This window comes from Oculina patagonica, chromosome 13, assembly GCF_052425735.1.
Source record: "Oculina patagonica isolate OP01 chromosome 13, crgOcupat, whole genome shotgun sequence".
Classification (NCBI taxonomy): Eukaryota; Metazoa; Cnidaria; class Anthozoa; order Scleractinia; family Oculinidae; genus Oculina; species Oculina patagonica.
In genome coordinates this window covers 35,535,019-35,557,178 of record NC_135770.1, presented here as the reverse complement: position 1 = coordinate 35,557,178, position 22,160 = coordinate 35,535,019, and the positions used below count along the sequence as shown (strand labels likewise).

The 22,160-nt window shown below is 40.1% G+C and overlaps 3 protein-coding genes across 4 annotated transcripts in view; 2 read left to right on the top strand and 1 right to left on the bottom strand.

Annotated features, from left to right (window-relative positions):
- The window catches only part of LOC144635799 (RNA-binding protein 25-like), a 54,758-nt gene extending 46,051 nt beyond the window's left edge, over positions 1 to 8,707 (bottom strand). For both annotated transcript variants that reach the window (XM_078494900.1, XM_078494899.1), the window contains exons 1-2: positions 8,428 to 8,707; positions 2,768 to 2,826 (exon numbers count right to left, since the gene is read on the bottom strand). In XM_078494900.1, the coding sequence (XP_078351026.1) occupies positions 2,768 to 2,826; positions 8,428 to 8,614 (246 nt within the window). In that variant the 5' untranslated portion in view covers positions 8,615 to 8,707. The remainder of the gene's footprint in view (positions 1 to 2,767; positions 2,827 to 8,427) is intronic.
- Positions 8,708 to 17,176: 8,469 nt separating this feature from the next.
- On the top strand, positions 17,177 to 18,220 carry LOC144637172 (uncharacterized). The gene has a single exon (XM_078496307.1). The coding sequence runs from the start codon at positions 17,177 to 17,179 to the stop codon at positions 18,218 to 18,220; it is 1,044 nt and encodes a 347-aa protein (XP_078352433.1).
- A 119-nt stretch (positions 18,221 to 18,339) lies between these two features.
- LOC144637171 (uncharacterized) lies at positions 18,340 to 21,600 on the top strand. The gene has a single exon (XM_078496306.1). The coding sequence runs from the start codon at positions 18,340 to 18,342 to the stop codon at positions 21,598 to 21,600; it is 3,261 nt and encodes a 1,086-aa protein (XP_078352432.1).
- Positions 21,601 to 22,160: the final 560 nt, after the last annotated feature.

Below are 22,160 nucleotides of genomic sequence, written 5' to 3'. Positions count from 1 at the left end.
TTCGCCAGCTTCTATGGGGGCACAAAAAATTACAGCGCGTTAGCTGAGCGTATTTTTTTTGTAATATCTGTTCTGTTTCGCTTTTTATCGGCCCAAACACTAAATCCTGATTAGGCAGCCATGTTTTTTCTTTCTGCTCGTCCAAGGGCCTGAGAACTAGAAATATGGTTTCCAGACTCTCTCTGAAAATGTCACGCAACTCACGTAAGCCGCTCGCGATTTTGCGTGCCGCTAGCAGGGCAACCATTTTTCTGTCAAAAAAAACGTTTTTGCACTTTGTCAGACAATTTTTTGCATGTTTTTAACACGTGTTGTTTGTCAAAAAGTTTGCAAGAAGCTTTTTGTCAAATGTTTTTAACAATTCGATGGTTTCTTCTCTTATTAAATAGTTTTCCTTTTTTGAGTTTTTCTTGTAATTAGGACGCATAAAGTCTTGTTCTTTTGTGTTGTTTGAGATTTTTTTTGGGCATGTTGATATGATTGATTTCCTTCCTTTTCCCATTTTATCTTTATTGGGCATTTGTTTAATTGAAAAATAAATCTAGCGCACAGGTGGCGCACTATGTTGCTGCGGGCCGTTAGAGGTGCCGCCGAAAGCCTTTTTTGTAACTCGTGGCGCAAGAGGGATAAAAAAGCGGCTTGCGATCCGCACTCAAGTCTTTTTGTCAATTAAAAGTTTGTATTTATAAGGTAATAATGCAACCAAACAACGACTGGTACACAGTGGGGTCAAGTGAAACTGCTTCGGGAAGTTAAAGCAGTCAAAGGCCTTTTTTTTGTTACTTGTGGCGCAAGAGGGATAAAAAAGCGGCTTGCGATCCGCACACACACATGTACAATAGGAGTTATGGACGCAAATTGTGACAAGGAGCGAGGCGAGCCTGGGCGAGCCGAGCGAGTTGTCACGGTTTGCGCCATAACTCCTATTGTACATGTGTGTCATTTCTTTTATAACTGTTCCCACACTAGACAATTCTGGACAGATTTTGCATCATACTGGCACCTACTATCAAAACAGCAAATCCACCTCTCCCTAAAAGATGTTTTATTTGGAATATTTACGGAAAAATGCCCTTTACTTGATCTATTAAATTACTTCATAATTATTGGAAAATTGTTCTTGTGGGACTGCAGAAGAAGTCAAACCCTTCCTAAAATCGAGGGGTTTAAAGCCAAAATTAAAATTAAGTATGAAATAGAAAGTAAAATCACAAAAAAAGAATATTTTAATAAAAAATGGATAATTAAACCTATATAATAAATATGTATTATTGTTATTATTTCAAATGTTACTATCCTTAAGGCTATCTCTGTGTGTGTGTAATAACTTGAGAATTGTAATAGTGAAGTGTCATTATCATATTTATTAATTAACTTTATTTTATTTTATTTTATTTTTTATTTTTATTTTTTTTTTTTTTCATTATAATTTTTTTTTTCCTATTCCTAAAATGTATGTAACTTTACTGTGTAATTAATGTTCTTTTTTGTAATTGCAATAAAAAAAAAAAAAAGATTTTTCTAACAGAGTAGTTGATTGTACTGTATTTACCCGTGTATTAGTCGATCCTGTGTATAAGTCGACCCCCTATTTTTGAGGCCAGAAACTAAGGTTTTTTCATTCCTGGGTAAGAATTTTCTTGGAAAACTAACCTTTTGTTTCTTAGAATTTGCTTTCAGATAGAGATACTTCATGAAAAAATCACAGCAAGTTTCAATGTTATGTTTATTATCGAGCTTACTCTAGCGTTTTACATTTTGTAACAACAGGTGTTAATGCAGGCATTTTGTCCATAATTTTTTAAACTGGCTTATAAACTCAATCACACTTATTTCAAATAAACCTTTCTAATTGTTGAGAGATAGCAGCAGCTTTAGAAGACAAGCAAAACACCAAGGAACATCAGAAATCTCTCAAATCGACTCGATAAACAAAGTGCTTGCTTGGGGAACTTGGTAACCAAGCTACAAAATTGGTGAGGTACTGGACAATGGGTGAGGTACTGGTAACTGATAACTACACGTGCTTACATCATGCCAGGTTACTAAGTAGCAAAGTTCGAAGCAAGAAAGCTCATGCACGAAGATGTTTTTCTCGAGTGGATTTAGCAGCTTTATTGGTGAAAAATGACAGCTCTCTATTCAAATCTTGTGCCAGTGAGTGTCTACAACATTCAGGTTTATATAAAGCGATAAATCATACGGAATTTCAACTTGAACTGCCAATTTAATGGCACAGATAGCAAAGCGAAAGACATCGTAACCTGTACTGTTGTTTATTAGATGTTTGTGGACATATTAAAACAATTGTTATGCTAATTATGCAGAATTTATTTAACTGGTGCTTGGGTAAAAAATTTTGACCCATGTATAAGTCGAGGGCGATCTTTTGGGCCGATTTTAAGGTAAAAAAAGGTCGACTTATACACGGGTAAATATGGTATATGTTGTGGTTTAAAATTTTCCTTTGTTTTAAAATCAAACCAGTTAAATTTTTATTTTCCTTTGTTTAAGATTAATCAATAATTACGAAGACAATGAATACTGAAAATCAAACTGGTTTCAGAAAAATTTAAACCAAGAAAAAGTTAAAACATGACATACTGTATGTACATGTACTGTATATATATAATTTTCCTATTAGCCACGCAGCATTTTTAGAGTTCTAAAGCTGGACCATTCTATAAACCATTAAGCCACTGTGTCCCCCACAAACCTTTTGATGAGCATAAACTACACAATGTATTTTAAGCATGTTTGTACTTACGACAGCTAGAGGAGGCATTCCTGGAACAGGTATCGGAGGTTTGGTCGGTAAAGGTGGAACTGTTGAAGGTGTACAAGTAAAATTAGACAATAACTCAAGCTCGTGTGTGTCCTTTTGTATAAGATTATGTTGTGTACAATATATACTCAAAATGAGTGCAAATGTTGTATTACAGTCAAAATACTCAGCGCGTGCCGTCTAGAATTCTCGAATAGTTTTGATTAACGGCGAACGGATTGCATTACTCTCGAGAAAGTATCTGCTTTTAAGTTTTATCTTAAACGTAAACTTATCAAGGATTTTATAGATTCTTAATCCTAGTTAATTAATTTTAAGTATGAATATCATCTTAGAGTTTTTACACCGCTTCTTATTAAAGCGTGAACACTTAAAATATGTCTGGAATGTTCTTTGTCTTTTAACCAATCACATGCGAGAACTTCAGACCGCAGAAACCACAAACAACGAATGGGTTTCCATCGGTCACGGAACAATATTCGGTTCTCGTTTCGCTCCAATTTACAAGTAAATACCAATTGTAATTCCTTCCTTTTTGAGAACATTCACTGCCCTACTGAAGAATAGGTTTGAGTGATTTTTTTATAGAAAAAATTGAAAAACCGATGCGCCCGACGCTACGATTTGCCCCAGTTGCCGCCAACTTTCAAAAATTGTAACGAATTCGTATCTGCAGTTACCGTTCGCCTGATGGCAAGTTACAATTTGTACTGAGGTAAGCTTGCATTTTCCGGTTTTTATCTCACCCCAACTATTGTAGCAGACCTAAACACTGTTAGAAGGAAGGTTTGTTTCTTCGATAACAGCGAAACGATAGCGGGAAGGAAAAGCGAAAATCAAACGATTGAGCGATTGAGGTGTTTACTGTTTACTTTGCACCAATCACGCCAACATTTTGAATAATTTTCCTCTGGAGCCTTTGCAGTTTGCAGTCTTGCGATCACGGAACCTCTGATTGCCTAAGGGTTGAAATCGTTTGCCGAAATAAATCGAATCCCTTGTTCTACCGAAAAGATTTACAATCAGTAACGAAAACTCCACAATTTTGTATTTTATATTCAGTTTATCGGGTTTACATCTTATGTCTAGACGTGTCTACAACATACTGCATGCACTGAACCATGTCGTATAACGTCGCTAGAGAAACCGTCCTTTTTTTCCTTTCAAAAATCCCTGAAACCATGTTCTGGATGTGGCCGACGATACGAAAGAATAGCAGTTCTTTAAATTCTTCAAAGACAGAGCGTGTATCCTGAAACAAAATAAGAACTAAAGTTGCTCCCTGACCGATGGAAACCCATTTGCTGTTTGTGGTTTCTGCGGTCTGAAGTTCTCGCGTGTGATTGGCTAAACACAAACATTCCAGACATATTTTTTAGTGTTCACGCTTTTATAAGAAGGAGTGTAAGTAGTTTTAAATTATTATTGTATTTATTTCATTGTCTTTGAAAAGCCTCTAGGGGGAAAGTCAATAAAGTATGTATTGTATGTATTGTATTATTCGTTTCAAACATTCAAATTCAATTTGAATATTGGAAATCATCCAACCATAAACACATGAACCTGTCAAAAACAGGTTGGATGATTTCCAATATTCAAATTGAATTTGAATGTTTGAGACGAATAATGCAATCCGTTTGCCGTTAATCAAAACTATTACGGAATTCTAGGTGGCACGCGCTGAGTATTTTGACTGTAAATGTTCAAATTCAAGCTACTGGTGAAAGCTTGTACAAGTAAAGCACAGACAGGAATTTTGTTCATGACTGTATAATGAATTATTCTAGTAAGCAACATGTACTTCACAAGAATGGTTATCTCTCAAGCCCAGTTCAATTGCACTCCTCTTGCACATTTGGGTGCAAAACCTAACTAACAAATTAAGTGTCGCAGAAGAGTGTTGTGGGCTGTTACAAAGCACCCGGCATAGTCAATCGAACCCAATCGAACTAACTTTCAATCGAACTCAATTCATGGATTGAGTTCGATTGAGTTCGGCAATCAAACGAAATCGAACTCACCGAAAAGAAAAAAAATCAATTGAACCCAATCGAACGTTTGATTTTCAAACTCATGATTTGTGTAAAACAGGCGTTGAAAATCCATAACCAGATCTTGGAAGCTCGAGTTACTTCAGCCCGGAGTGTAGCGCACGTGTTTTTCGTAAACGAAGAAATGCCGCAGAAATGGCTTCAGATGCGCTGTGGATTGTAAACTTCAAATGCGTAGTAAAGGCTACAAATACCGCTTTGACGTAAAGGATGGCGAAGTTTTCAAGGTTTGAAAGAAAATAGGCGAGAAAGGCTGTGCATTCCGAATTGTAAACGAAATTAATGTACACGAACATCTGATCATTTGACCTGAGGAGAAAAATAATTTTACTGTTGCATTAACTGTTTATCCTTTCTATCATGGCAGTAATTATAAGATGTTCCCATACATCCAATATACTGACGGTCGTTCACCTCTTACTCTCTTGGTCACTGTTAATTGTCCAAGATGAATTTGAGAGAATCATGTATATCGTTGGTAAGATATTTTCATAATCATCCATCTACTGAATCAGGGCTCGACAAAAACTTGAATTCCAGCTTGCCCATGGGGCAAGTTACTCTCAAATTTTGCTTGCCCGGACACTTTTCCTCCTTGCCCAGGTTCTTAAACTTATCAATAATTCATGAAACCCCACCCACCCCACCCCCCCCCCCCAACCAAAAAAACAAAACAAAACAAAAAACATAGAAAATCAGACAAAGGGTACAGCCTTCAGTTTGGAATTTTTGGCTTCAAAGTAACGAACTTGTCAGGGAGAGTCTTACCAGAGACAAAATCCATGATGGATACATGACGTACAGTTCAACAGTTTTGGGGGTTTGCAATGCATTACAGGGCAATTTTCATACATCTACAAAACATGGAAGCTTGAAGCCCATATTTCTTGCAATGACAGCAAAAAACACCAGGGAAATTGTGACCCTATTTGTGAAAACGACCCTTAAAGGAAAGGACCATTATACCATTTCATGTTTCAATGCATTTTCAAACATTGAGAATGCATTATGAAAACATTGTCAATGTGTTATGGAACGTTGACAACGCATTTCAATGACCTCTTCAATGAAATGAAAATTCCGTTGAAAACCATTTCAAAACCGTTGCAAAACATTTGGAATGCGTTTTGAGACATTGGCAACACATTTCAACGAATCTGAAAACCACTGAGAACCATTTCGAATCAAATCGTTGATTGGAACAGTTTTTGATGCATTAAATTTGTTGTTTTGCCTTACTTTTTTGGGTGGCTGATTCTATCGAAAATAAGAACCAAAAATGAAGGTCTTAAAGGTTTGCAAACCGTCAATTTATCACTGTCGTGAAGACTCGTTCAAAGTAGCCAGTGTGTTTATTTAAGCTTCCTTTAGTTTTTGTAAAAGTTCATTTATAACCTTTGATTACCCATGACAAATAGGCCAAAAAAATGTACTGCTTTGTTTCAAAATCATTGTTTTAGAAATTAAGTTAATTGATGGTTTGCCTGGGCCCTTGCCCGGCGGGCAAGTGAACATGAAAAGTCACTTGCCCGACAGGAAAATCTACTTGTCCCGGACGACCGGACGGGGGTTTTGGTGAGCCCTGTGAATGCCGTTGCCTGTGTCGAAGTTAGTAATTTACTTGTATTTTTGCATAAAAGTAACCCTTCGAGTTGTCTTTCCGCAATTGTAAGTTAGTTATAAAGGAAAGGGTACAACAATTTCGGAATACGCCCGCGGGAATAATGATAGCTTTATTCTGTTCTGTTCTGTTCTCTTGGACAGATTATAAATGGGGTTTCTGTTATTGAATAAATTGTAAAAAAGCACGAGAAAAACCTGCTTTAATGGGCTTGCTTTGTATTGGTTTACTAGAGCCAATCGAACACAATCCATTTAATTGTGTTCGATTGAGTTCGGTTTCCGAACTCAATCAAACACAATCAGATGGATCGAGTTCGATTAAGTTCGATTTGTTCGGAAATCGAACTTACTGAAAGTCTGGTGTTCGATTTTGTTCGATTGCCGAACTCAATCGAACTCAATCCACGGATTGAGTTCGATTGAGTTCGATTGTGTTCGATTTTCGAATGTTCGATTGACTATGCCGGGAAAGCAACACTAGAGTTATGGCTAATTCATACGCTACAAATAATTTTCTAACCATTCGATCTGCAATGTTTATCTCAACTATCTAATACTCTATGACATAAATGGGTATGAATCCTTCTTTATGGGATACGAGTTACAAAAACCTACCTAATAAACCTACTCATCACAGAAATGAATCCTTACAGTATTTAGACAAAACAATAAATTTCAAAAGAACTGTTGTGACCTGTGAATGTAGCCACCCCTTATTTCTTACTGCCACTTAGGCATTTGAGATTTTTACTTTTTACACGACATGCAGTTACTGTTATATATAAATGTGGAAAGTTGGTAACGTTTGTCTACCATTTATGCATGATAACATCTTTGCTCCAAATTCACCAGTAAGGCCCGGGTCGCACCAGAGCAAAATCAAATCTTTTCCAAATTTTGGTGAGGAAAAAATTGGCCAAAATTTTGCAAGTTCCAAATTTTGGCGGAGGTCGCATCAAACTTAATGTTTTAACCAAAACTTTGTTGATTGTCACATATGTCAATCACAAACCCATCTAATTAGCGCTCGTCACACGACACATACAACGAAGCAGCTTGCGCCCAAATTGTGCAAATATTGATCTTCGCCATATGATTATTTTCACGGCTTGTTTCGTACTTCTTTTTTTTCTTTTGGGTTACCGGTTGCGCTACTTTTGATGGCTTCTTTATTTGCGATCGAAGGAGATTGTTCCATCCTTGCGCCGACGGAGGATTCTTTCGCAAACGCCATCTGTTCGTGCTGCCAGTAACCAGAACTAGACCCAGGGTACGGTTCAGAAAGGTTTGGATAGAAGCCCCGCTCACATTCCTAATTTGACGTTAAATAACTGTAGAAAGAGCCAGATGGACCGGGTAAAAAGCTATTTTGTCCCGCCATTGCGCTTGCCAAACTAGTAGCGACAAACTAAACGTAATTTTATCCAAACATGTTTTGGGTAATATGACAGTTTAATGGTTAGAAAAACAAAATTGTCTGTTTTGCCAAAATTTGGAAGCCTCCGAGGCAGGACTTCAGCATCTTTGAAGATTGGCGTATATTTGGCGATCCGCAAAAAATTGGCAAGATTTTGAAACTGGGGGTCGCACTTATTTTACGCTACGTGTTGACATATTTATGACTTACACAAACAAAATTCGCTCTAGTGCGACCCGGGCCTAAGCCTTGTTTTGTACGCAAACTATCTTCAACCCTTTGCCACACAAAAACAGTTTGAAAGAATATTTTAAACTCGAAAATTGAAGACCTCAAATTTTATAAAACAAGCTCTTAAATGTAACCACTTACAGTCGATAAGCTTAAATACAGGTATGATCAAAAAAAAGATCATACGATTGCAAAACTAGCCCTCGAATGTCGCGTCTAGCTCACTGCTCGCTGTTCACTTTGACGTTTTAAAGGCCTCTTACAGCCTCTTGCAGCCCTTCGCAAAGCGTTTACTTCACCCTAGATGCTAGTTTCTTTACCTGTAGCGCCCGGTGGAGGCATCGGTGGAGGTGGAAAGCCAGGAGGACCGGGAAATGGCGGCGGTGGAGGCAATCCTGTCGGTAAATTCCCAGGAGGAGGCATTCCTGGCGGCATGGCGCCTGAAGGAGGACGCATTCCTGCTGGAGGATGGCCCAGTGGCTGTTGTGGAGGCGGATGATACGACATTGTGGAAAACTGATTACAAAATTTGTAGAAATTCGTCAAAGAAAAGTTTGCCGTAAATTCAACATGGCCGCCCTCGTGTGTAACAAGTGTATGCTGGGTAGTCTGGTTCCCATTTCTCCAGCGCCAAGCGGCCACGTGCTCCGAAGTTCACTCTGTTGCTTTTGAATTTTTTTTGTCATAAATCTCTTTTTGTGTGAATCTTTTTAAAACCAAAAACTTTTTTTGCAATTTAATAATTATAGCGAGAAAATGTTGTTATTTAATGCAAAAACGTACACTGATGCAATGCGCATGCGTAAACTGCACAAGTAGCTTTACTTGTACCACAAGGAAACCCGCCGCGCAAGTGAACCTAATATATACCTTTTATGCATAAAGAGAGTTTGTTATGGTTGGCGATGGCAGCGACCACGGTGGAGGCAACCAGGGAAAGCATGCACGGCCACCACTGTGAAAAGGCATCCTCGGCGACGACGGTGGAGGCGACCAGGGAAGGCATCCACGGTGACCACGGTGAAAAGGCATCCACGGTGGAAAGGCATCCACGGTAAAAAGGCATCCACGGCGACCACGGATGGCATCCACGGCGACAACGGTGGAAGAGACCACGTTGGAGGCGACAAGCGAAGGCATCCACGGTGGTGGCGACCAGGGAAGGCATCCACCGTGACCACGATGGGACGACAGGGAAAAGACATCCTCGGTGACCATGGTGGAGGCGACTACAGTGGAGGAGACGAGGGAAAGCATCCACGTCGACCACGATGAAGGTGACCACGAAGGCATCCACGGCGACCAGGGCATCCACGGCGTGCGATGAAGGCGAACAAGGAGAAGGACAAAATTTAATTTCAGTCTCAAATGAATAGAGTACAGTCGAAGCTCTCGTAAGCGGACACCCTCGGGACGCGAAAAAAGTGTCCGCAACTGAAGCTGGCCGCTTACGAGAATGGATCTCGTAAGCGGCCACTAGAGGTGTAGGGGATAGATGGCCGCTTACGGGAGCTTGCCAGCTAACATAATGCTAATATGCATGTAAGTGGTGTTTCGAAATGTAACCGGACGTGGATGACGACAAAACAAACACTGAAATACGGTACTGTAATTGCTGTAAAATCATTGCGACGAACGACAATGTGAAGTTGATTGATAAAAATAAGATATAAAGGTTGTTAAAATAGGATTTTCTTTGGGGTGTCCGCTTACGGGAGCTTAAAAAGAAAGAAAAAGTCTATGTCGTAATCTCTGAAAGTGTCCGCGGCCGCTTACGGGAATGTCCGCTTACGAGAATGTAGAAATACAGAGTTTGTATGGGAGTTAAAACGGGGTTTCACACAAGGCGGCCGTAAGGAGAGCTGTCCACTTACGAGAGTGTCCGTTAATAAGAGAGCTTCGACTGTATTAAAGAAAGTGAGAAAAGACATAAAGACAGAACACATGTAAAGAGCCTCAGAAGTGAGACGAACAAGTATGGACCGCAAGCACTGCAGGCAGGGATTGGAAGTGCACAGCAGACTCAGCGAGCACGCACGACGAGCACTCGTGGTAAGCAGGAAAGCTGGGGAAGGATGGCGAACGGGAACAGACGGTGGGCACCGCGAGCAAACAGGTCGGGCATCTACGGTCAACAAGGAAGCCGAGGAAGGACGGCAAGCAAATACAGAGAGAAGACACAGGGAGCAGGGTGCGGCGAGCAGGCATGGTGGGCAAGGACGGCGATCAGCTGAAAAGCTGTCAGGGGCAACAGGCACAGGGCGCAAGTACAGAGGACAAACGCCAAGGGTAGATGTCGAGAGGAAATACCGGGAACGGGCTAGACAAGCAGGGCGAGTGAGCACACAGGGAAAGCACGTAAGTGGAACAGTACGAGCAAGGATGTGGAGCAGGTACAAACCATCACTGGAGCACATAGAACAAAATCACATGTTCAAAGGAAAAGACAGAAAAAGTGTTTTTATTACCACCAAGTTATGCGATGTTTCCGTTCTTGTTCATAAAACAATGACGTATCCAGGTCGTGTAAGTGTGGACATGTCAAATCTTAATAGAGAAGTTTATATAAAGACTTTTTCCACTCCAGTTGGCGTTCATGGCCTTTCGAGAGCCAAGTGCTACACCGTAAAGGTTGTTCACGACCACATAATTCAACAAGTTGTAACAGCGTATCCCATCCATCCATGAACATGGTGCAATCTTTAGCGTAAAATACGCTATTTTACAATTAGGTTTAAGAGATTGTCATTGTCATTTAAACAAGGGCATCCAATTAGCTAGCTATATTTTGCCCTTTTCTATTTCTTTTTATATTTATCTTTGCAACAACAACAACAACAATGTTTATTTGAACTGCAAAAAGTACAAGTAATAACTTAAACAATAAATCAATTTTCTTTGTTATTTTGAAATGGAATAAATAAATAAAATGAAAAAAATGGGTGATCTGACAAGGCTTTACAAACTGAAGTCAGTATTACTAAGTACAATTGGACTTTTTCTGCTTGTCGGTTTTAAATGATATTGCTACAAAAAACGGATGACTGTTTTTTATTGATAATCAACACTTTACAAAATAAATGGAGAAGATTTAAGCCATACTAACGTACACAATAGAATTTTTAACTTTACAATTCATATTTTCAAGGCTTTATTTTTTACACCGTATACTAAAGCAAACAAATTTATAAATACAGCAGTAGTAATTACTTTACCTTACCTTACTTATTATTTTAAATTCCTTATTCTAGACGTTTTTCTCGAATGCTTTCCATTTTTTTGTTGAACAAAACAATCTTATTTGTCTTAGAGGCTATATATTTTTCTGTTTCATACATTTCATTTCTAAAATTTGTTTAAAGTGATCAAAGTTGGGTTTAATTCCTTATCAGTCTTATCGCTTACAGGTCCAAAGATACGTTTTTCCTAAAATATAATATAGTTAACCAAGTCCATTCCCTCTTCCAGAATTCCAATTATAACATCACGTAACGGGAGACATCCGCAACTGCCAAGCTTATTCAATATATTAACGGTCACCGTATTCCAAAAGGACTTTGAGAAAGTACATTAAAACAAAAAGTGATTGATAATTTCTCGACTCACTTGACAAAAAGTACAGTCAGGGCTTGTTACGTAGCCTGTTTTAAACAGACGGTCATTTGGAAAGAGGATAGAATTTAATACCTTGTATTGAAAGGAGTGTACATAAGGCTCTCTTGCAACCCTCAGAGGTAGAAGGTATGCCCCTGAAATTTGTTCTTCTTGCGCCATAGCTCGCATAGCTTCGCTCTGTTAATCGCTCTGCCACTATTGTAATTCCCTCGCCGCGCATAATTAGGTCGTTACTTTGGAAACCGCTTTAATCAGCGTGTTTGTCATTTCTCTTTCGCTTTCGGTTAATAAAGTGTTCTTCGTGCACGGAGTTTCGTCTCAACTTACTGGCGTTGACCGAGTTTATCCCATTCGCTAGGTTTTTTTAATTGAGTTTTATTTTAAAAGTGACAATAGTAGTTTCGACATTTATTTAAGAAATAAAAAACGCACCCGAGTGCATTGTTGAGTTACATAGCACGCGGGAATTTTTAAGAACACGAGAGAAGTGCTTCTTGCACTTCTCGAGTGTTCTTAAAAATTCCCAAGTGCTTATTCCTCGCGAAGCGAGGCCGAAGGCCGAGCGTAGCGGGGTGTATAATTTTGTCCCTCAAAGGGCTCAGGCGGGATGAAATCTCGTGTGGAGTTTACGGTCATATATATTTGTGAGCTTGGTGTCTGGCGGAAATGACGTCACACGGCCGCGCGCTCTGGCCTAATGGTGTGAGGCGTCGTCGAACTTGAAATCAGATCTTCGGTACTGAGGGCAGGGGTTCGAATCCGGCTAGGTTTTTTTTTTTTTTTTTTTTTTTTTGGCGAATCCTGAGCCTTTCATTTTTATCGGGGTTTTTTTTTCGGATTGAAATAACACTGATTTCCACATAATAGTCCCTCAACGCCTATTCAGGCTATAAACCTTTCATCGCCATCAGGTGCGCGCGGGCGGAGGGTTCGAATCCTCCTGCCGTTCGTTCTTCTTTTTTTTTAAATGCCCTCAAATAAATGTCCAAAATGCGACTATCCAATACCGTAGAATTCCGGTTATAAGCCCTGGGCTTATACAACTTCGTAAGGGTTTTTGGGTGGGCTTATAAGCGGAGGGGCTTATGTTCGGGAGGGCTTATAAGCGGAATGAAAAAAACGTTTCGAAACGAGCTTCGGGAGTGTTGATCAAAATACGTTTTTAAGTTAAAAACGCACAAAAAAGCAACATTTAGCCCTTTTCAGTACTGTCATCCGGTAGAGGGGGGCTTATATCCGGGGGGGCTTATAATCGGATGTATTTTTTTGTTTCCAGGTTGATGGGCCTATAACCGGAGGGGCTTATAAGCGGGGGGGCTTATAACCGGAATTTTACGGTAATTTGTCGATTATTTCGAAAATAGCCTGCGCTTCCCAACGCCTTATACCTCTTTACCAACCAGAAAGAGCACAAAGCCGCCATCTTTAAAGCGGAGTAAACCCTGGGAACGAGCCATGCCCGTTACTAGGCAACAATAACAAATCACCGGTTATAACCGGTTATCACCGGTTACGTGGCCTGAGGCTATAATTTATGCCCCCGGCCACTCGCGGGCGCACTCTTTATTGTGCTTTCTGTGAAGGAGGCCGTGACAAAACAAGCTGTGAGAAAATATGTTGAATCTGGCCGCAATTCCTTCATATTCCACTGGAAATTCAACAGAACAGGACGTACAAGAACAGGTCGGTCGCCAGGGGACAACAAATCATGTTCGAGGAAGATATACTAACGAAACTCCAGATCAACGTGAACGGCGACTTCAAGCTAATCGCGAACGAAACAGAAGGCAAAGGCAACAACGCACTTCAGAGCAGAGAGAACAGCTAGCTATTAGCTCAAAGAAGACAGACAATACAGGAGGAAACAGAGGAGCAGAGGAACAGGAGACTGGAATACCAAAGGGAAAACACTCAAGGTAGGAGAACATTAGAATCAATACAAGATAGGCAATTTAGATTAAATTTACATAGATTACATCAAGCAACATACTTAAATAACGAGAACTCTGAACAATGAGAGCGTAGATTACAGCAAATTCGACAAAATACAGCAGACAGAATACAAACAGAAACTGAACAACAACGAACTGCACGATTACAGCAAATTCGAGAAAATACAGCAGACAGAATACAAAGAGAAACTGAACAACAACGAACTGCACGATTACAGCAAATTCGACAAAATACAGCAGACAGAATACAAACAGAAACTGAAGAACAACGAACTGCACGATTACAGAGACTTCGACAAAATACAGCAGACAGAATACAAACAGAAACTGAAGAACAACGAACTGCACGATTACAGAGACTTCGACAAAATACCGCGGACAGAATACAAACAGAAACTGAAGAACAACGAACTGCACGATTACAGAGACTTCGACAAAATACCGCGGATAGAATACAAACAGAAGCTGAAGACACAAGAATACAGAAATTACAATTACTGAGACAAAATTATACAGACAGACTTTCAGTAGAATCAACTGAACAGCTACAGGATAGATTACAATTAAGAAGGGAAAGTGATGCAGCGCGCTTACAATTACAATCGGCAGGAGTGCTCAACGACGAATTTTCACCAAAAGCTCTACAATAACGTTTGACGAGTTTTACGCACCAGTAGAGTGCTCCTTGTTTAATATTTAACTACCGTGGGAAAAAAAGAGCCGCTCCTCAGCCCCAGCAAGGAAAGGGATTACAAAGGTGTTGTTGCCAGCCAGGTTTAATAGTATTCCAATTTCCAGCCAGGAGATGTTTATATAGCTCATTTGCCAGCAAGGTGACTGATTTTAATGCTGATTTTGCCAGCAATTTTTTTAACTTCCAGCCCGGATTCTTGAAGAGGGTTTTAATTTGTTGTTTTGTATGTTCTTTTTATCTGGTAGCAAAATGTACCTCAAGTATGCTTAAATGACAGAACGACGACAGGTATCACACTGTAATGACATAACGCGATATCACAGCCGGTTTTCTTCGTACCCTCTTATATGTTAAATTTGCGAGAAATCCGTTTCTGCATGCTTTAACTGTATGATCGGTGATGATAAATCAAATAAAGGTCACTAACCTGAGTAAAAGGAAGCCATCAAGTGCCTTCTCATGTGCCTTCCCATGTGTTACGTACTTTAATAAGCGCAATAAAGACATTTTATTTATGTATTTTACCTTTACAAATAGACAGCAACAATGCGAAAATGTAAGTACAGTTTAACTTGCAGCCATCTGAAATTTAAATGAGTAGTTATGTTTTGGTTTCCCGGTCCCCCCCTCGTATATTTATTCATAGCCTGACTTTAAGCTGTCTCCTCGAGTCGCACGGCCCTGATACGAGGTCTGAAAACATGAGCCGCTAATGCTGCCGGTAACATTGCGCCATTTTTTTATTTATTTATATGCAGATCATGTTGTTAGGGTTTCCAGCATTTTCCAGTTCTTGAATTTTGATGGCCAGTACTACCATCCTTTATCAGTTGCTGTTTCAGTAATGGTAGCAAACAAATGTCTAATCATTGATAAAGAAATTGTGGTCATCTGCTTAATGGTTATAAACGGTTAGAAACACCCTTAATCTTTAGTTTTCAGTGCTAATAACTCAAAAACGAACTCAGTAAACCCCATTTATTATTTCTGAGTTATGATAAGCATGTCGTGATACAACTTTGTGCACAGTAAAATTTCTATCTAGAGAGGTTCATAGCCACCTTAAATTTTGAAAACCTTATAGCTGACTTTGATTGCATTTTGGCAAACTTGCATCATATTTAACTGCAAATAATATTCTGTTAAACTTATCGGCTTTCTATTACAATTATATTAATGTTTCATTCGAAAGCATATTAAAAAAGGCGTATAGTCGATGTAGAACTAACAAAGTTCAATTTCCAGTTAACGATATAATTTGTCGAAATTTCGACTTCCAAATTTGATAGTTCGATTTGGAGAAACTCGAATTCTTGTCCGCGCTGGAGTTGATTCAAAATTGCACATAATTATGCGAATATCTTAATTAACATACAATGAGATAAGCTGTAGTGACGATACCGTCGGCATTAGCGGCTTTTGTTTTCGAATTGATTTCGTTTCGGGAGCAAGCGACACGAGGAAGCCGCTGAAATTCAGGCTACTTCATACTGTATACACGAGGGTATTATCAAGGATAGGCCTGTTATGGAGAAAAGAAAATTACAATCAGCAAATGCAACTTTGCACCCATCAATTTCCTTTTTTCTTTATATGGGCTACCATGGAAGAAACGTATGAAATGTTTCATGATTTTATCTAACCATACCTCCAGTATACTGTCCTTAAAACCAACAACGCTCGCCTCGCTTTCCAGGGTAGCTGAAGGTGATTTCAGAATAAACCTGTTACGAAGTGAAATCGTCAGTATCCAAAAATACACGTATCCTTTTCCATCGTTTAAGTGATTTCTGCCACTCTTTCTGGATATACCGGTGTATTGAAAAGACGGATGCTTGTCTCACTAAAAGGTCATAAGGAGGCTAACCCGGCCGGGTCTGCACGTCAATGTTTGACAGTTGGGCGTAATCTACAGGGCACTAACAATAGACAGTATTTACCTGTCTATTGTTAGTGCCCTGTAGATTACGCCCAACTGTCAAACATTTGACGTGCAGACCCGGCCGGGTTAGCCTCCTTATGACCTTTTAGTGAGAATACTGTAGACGCAAACAAGTTTCCGCAAACTGCGTATGAAGGCCGGGGTGTGAGCCAGGAAGTGGGCGTATCCTGTCATTTTCCAGCCAACAATAGCTTTGGTTAAAAAAATCGCCAGCCAGCAATAATTCCCACCGAATTCCCAGCCAAATATATATCCAAGATATGATACTTTCCAGCCAGCATCGTGCTGCCTGAGGAGCGGCTATTGTGCATATCGGCTCCACTGAGCACTCCTGAATCGGAGGAGGAGAGAAATATTCGATTAAGGCCTACTCTGGGACCCAAAATCGCCCAAAATCGCCTAAAGTCGCCCAAAGTCGCTCTAAGTATAGATATTTTCTGTAACAATGCTTTATGGTGAACCATGATGATTCCCATGTACATGTATACCACAACTGTACCTTGGTCGGTCACCTAAAATTGCCTAAAAGGTCACCTAAAATTGCCTAAAGTCGCTCAAAATCGCCCAAAGTCGCCTAAAGTCGCCCAAAATCGCCTTAAATCGCCCGTTATTTTGGACAAAATAAGCTAAAATCGCCTAAAGTCGCCTTAAGTCGCCCAAAGTTACGGCGACTTTGGGTCCCAGAGTAGGCCTCGATTACAGTCTGCTCGAGAAAATAGTGCCACGCGTAGACAACAACAACAATTACAGCAACAGCAACAGGAACTAAACAGAGATGATTACCTTTCCAATGGATGGAGAAATCCCGATCAACCTTTACATCAGCAACAATGGGTTCAGAACGAAATGGCAAATTTTCATACAACATGGACAGTTTTAAACACCAGCAGTGCATCACATGTAAGGAGACTTGGCCAAAAAAACAAACCTTACCAGTTCCTAATTCCCAATGCATCAGATGCAAGCGTGATAAAGGAAATCCCAAATTATTCTCCCAAGAAAATGACATGGATCCAGGTGCTGTTCCACTTGAATTGCAAGGCTTGACAGAAATTGAAGAAATGCTCATTGCAAGAGCTTGCCCAATTATGTGTGTTTATCGTAAACATGACGGCCAAAGAGGTTACAAGGGACATGTTTTGAATCTTCCACAGGACATTCAGGGATTCTTGACTAAGCTACCAGCTAATGTTACTGAACTTCCCTACCTTATAATACGAAGACACGGCGCTGAAAATACACACAGAGATTGCAGAGTAAGAAGACAAAAGGTACTTCAAGCAATCACTTGGCTTAAGGAAAACAATCCTTTCTATGCTGACATTGAAATTGATTATGAAGCTCTGCAGCGCCTACCGATAGATGGTATACCCTCAGATCTCCCAACCACAGATGATCCACAACAAGATGTACAGCAGCACAATGAAACTGGCACTGTAGAGGAACCTCCTCAGAACATATCCATCGAAAATCCACATGACAGCCATTCATTCATTCCACTACCTCAAGCACAGCAATCAGAGCAGCATGCTATAAGAGCATTGATTAACGGTGAAGATCCACTAGACTGGCCATCAAATGATGGAGAACCAATCAATGAGTTCCAGACAGAGGGCTTGGCTACAATGGCTTTTCCCACACTCTTTCCTCATGGAAAAGGAGATCCTACCAAGAAGACTCGTCACAGAGAAGTTTCATTAACAGAAGGCTTTAAGCATCTCATTAAATATGCTGATCTTTCACCAGCACAAGCATTTACCTGGCGATTTGCATCACACCCGCGATTTCCATATTGGGCACTTAACATGAAACAACGACATCAGTTGTTATCACAAGCACGCATTTACCTCACTCAGAACCCTCAAGATGCCAATTTAACAACTGAGGAACTTCGAGAAATGGTATTTTAAAACCAGATGTCAGCACAACAACTCATGAATCGCCTTCAACGATATGTTGCTAAGATACAGGGAACTAGACAGTACTGGCACCAACGTTACCAAGAACTTAAGGCACTAATTACTCAGAAATGCGCACCGACATTTTTTTTTTTACTTTCAGTGCAGCAGATAACTACTGGCCAGATCTACATGGTCTTCTTCAAGAGCCTGACAATCCAACACCTTCTATTCGAATTAAAGCTGTCATAGATCATCCTCACCTTACAGATTCCTACTTTGTTACAAGACTGGAAGAATTTTGCACTTACTGGCTGGATCATGTCCTGTGTACAGAATGGAAATGGCTTCGCTATGAGTGGCAAGCACGAGGCAGTATTCATGCACATGGTTGTGCAAAGCTTACCAATGATCCTGGACTTTGCAATCTTGTAAAGGTAGCTGCTTCTGGATGGAAACTGCAGCAAATTCTGCGCCTCCATGAAGAACACCCATCTTATCAACAGCTGGCAGATGACTACAGGCCACAAATAGATGAAGGAAATCAAGCCCAAGCAACAGTTATTAAATATGTAGACTGGCTAGTGACCACTATCAACGAGTCTCTGCCACAAGAAAACTGGACTGTACCTTCCCCACACCCATCAGCACTGCCATTTCAACAAACAGAAAATGAAGACAGCGACTACCATGCTCTGGTAAATTCTGTGGAACGTCGCACCAAGTGCAGCACAGCCTACTGTATTAAAGTTAAACCTGGCCAACCACCTGCATGCCGTTTCAATTACCCAAAGGAATGTCAGAATAACACTTTGATTGATTTCCAACTCATAGTTAAAGGTGGGGACGATGACCGGGAAATGACAGCAGATGAAATATCAAAAGCACGCGTCAAAGCAACAATTACTACTAAGCGCAATGATGATCGAATTAATTCCCACAACCATGTTATGCTGCAACATTGGAGAGCAAATGTTGATCTTCAAGCAATCGTTGATACCGATCAATGCATCCGTTACATGGCAAAGTATGCAACAAAAGGAGAACCAAGATCCCAGTCAGCATCAGACATACTTCAAGTGTGTGTGAACAGGCTTCGGGACAACGACATGGCTTCATCTGCAATACGTCGAGCAATGATTCAAGTTGTTGGCGATCGTGACATAGGATCACAAGAAACTGCTCACTTGCTTCTTGGAAAACCATTGTATTCCTCAACATTCTCATTCCTCTGTGTCTCACTGGATGGAAGCCGAAGAGTTCGTACTGGACAGGATGAGAATGATAACCAAGGTGATGAAGCACTAGATCCTGCACTCGTTGACACTTATGCTTCCAGGGCACAATGGCAAGGAAATAACCCTGAAATTCAAAATCACAATATTGTGCAATTTGCATCCACTTACCAGGTAACAAAGGGAGAACTACGACGCCGTAAACAGGAAGTAGTCATCAGGACATTTCCAAATTTCTCTTCAAATCCATCTGGGAAGAACTATGGAAAATACTGCAAGTATCAGCTTATCAAATACAAGCCATGGTCTGGACAAGTTAGCTCAGCATGGAATGAACTTGAAGACAATGATGACATCCACATACAATGCTACCATGACTTCCTCTCATCTGCAACTGCTTCAAATTATGTACCTATGTTGGCACAAGAGCTAGAACAGGCTCACAATTACAGTGAACAAGGCAACGAAGAAGAAGATGATGATGAAGACAATGAACTACCAATCATACAAGAAGAACCAGAAGAGTGGATGCTGCTGTGTCAGCTAAATCAACACTACGAAAATGATATCGCCCAAACAAATCCATCTCAAAACCAATCACAGTTTGACTGGACAGCAACAGCAAGAATGATGCCTTCTCATTTGGTTCGGGAATCAGCAAACTGGATATCGAAACAAAGAAATGAAGCAAGAGAAGATCCCACGGTGATTATCAATCAGCGCCAGCAGCAACCAGTTAATGTTGATACACTCACCACCCATCAGCGTCTGGCTTATAATATAGTTGAAAATCACCAACAGAGCCTAACAACTGACACTCCTCTTGAACCACTTTATATGATTGTTTTAGGTTCTGCAGGAACAGGGAAATCATATCTTATTAATACATTTTCAAACCTTCTAGGCAATAACTGCATATTAACAGGTACAACTGGCATGGCTGGATACAATATTCAGGGATGTACTGCGCACTCTGCAGTACAGCTGCCGGTTCGTAACTACAACAACAATGAGTTACAAGGAGCTGCTCTACAACGCCTTCAACTTCGCCTATCTGGGAAACATTACCTCATTCTTGATGAAATGTCTATGCTTGGACAGAGGACACTAGCTTGGCTTGATAAGCGGTTACTGCAAGCAACTGGAAAACTGCATGTACCACTTGGAGGAATTTCAGTTATTCTTCTTGGAGATTTTGGACAGCTGCCACCTGGGGATTATGATTATTCTTCTCCCTCTGGGTCAGTTCTAGGAGACCATGGTCATTCCATTTATACTCTTTTTGTCACTGTAGTAATACTCATGGAAAATGTTCGACAAGCTGGAAACAACCCAGAAGCAGAAATGTTCAGAGAACTTCTTCTCAACATACGAGATGGAAAAATTACTCAAGATCACTGGCAAAAACTTCAAGAACGAACACCACTAAATGTCAGAATGGAAGACTTTACAGATGCGGTGCGGTTATTTTTTGACAAACAAAGTGTCGCAAAGTATAATTTTGAGAAATTACACAGTCTTGGAACACCTATTGTTCGAATATCAGCTGTCCATTCAGGAAGAAATGCAAGGGCTGCAAAGTCAGATGATGCTGGAGGACTAGATTCAGAAATTTTTCTAGCAAGAGGAGCAGCCGTCATGCTCACATCAAACCTTTGGCAGGAAGTTGGGTTATGCAATGGTGCCACTGGTGTTGTTCAAGACTTCCTATTTCATCCAGACCGCCCACCCCCGGGTCTACCTATTGCAACACTTGTACAATTTCCACAGTACACAGCACCAGCCTTTCTGGAAGACAACCCACAGACGGTACCTATTCCACCACACTTATTTGAATGGGAAAGTGAAGGACAGCGGTTATCGCGACAACAATTGCCACTTAGACTACGTTATGCAATGACAATTCACAAGTCTCAAGGTCAAACATTATCTCAAGCAGTCATCGACTTAGGAAAAGCAGAAAGAGCTGCTGGATGTACTTTTGTGGCTGCATCTAGAGTGCGCTCCTTACAAAATGTAGTGTTCCAGCCAATGTCTTTTCAAAGACTTCAGTCAATAGGCAAGAGTAAACAATTACAGCAACGACTCCACGAAGAAGAAAGGTTGAGACACCTTGCTCAAATTACAGCGGAACAATATCAACATCTCAATGTATAATTCATATTTAATTCTTCATTTGCATAATCATCTTGCACAAAGAAGACAGATTGTCATCTCCCACTCCTACAAGTCATGCATTATTACGTATATCTAAGAGATTTCGTTCACTGACTTATTAAAGGTGGGTATTTCAGTTCATTTCCTTTAAGGTAAACCAAAACATCTTTTGTCAGGTGAGTGACTTCAAAATTGATATTAGTGTACAATGAATAATATTACTATAGGAAGATTACAAAAATACAGTGGAAACCTGATTTCTCAAACCGTAGATTTCTGAAAAAAAATCCCTGAAAACTCATTACAAAAAATTGTTTTCCTTGGATTTGTTAGACAGTAATTTTAACCCCAATAAAATTGGAACTACCACTTTCTCGAACCAATTTTCGTTTCTCTTGGAGGTTCAAGAAATCGGGATTCCACTGCATATCGCAAAATCGGATTACTCACTGTAGCTAATTGCCTAAACATCAATCAGGTAAGTGACTTTTATATAACTACAACTATTGTTTATAAAGTACTGTCAACTTCTCTAAATTAGCGCTTCCCCATCCCCTCAG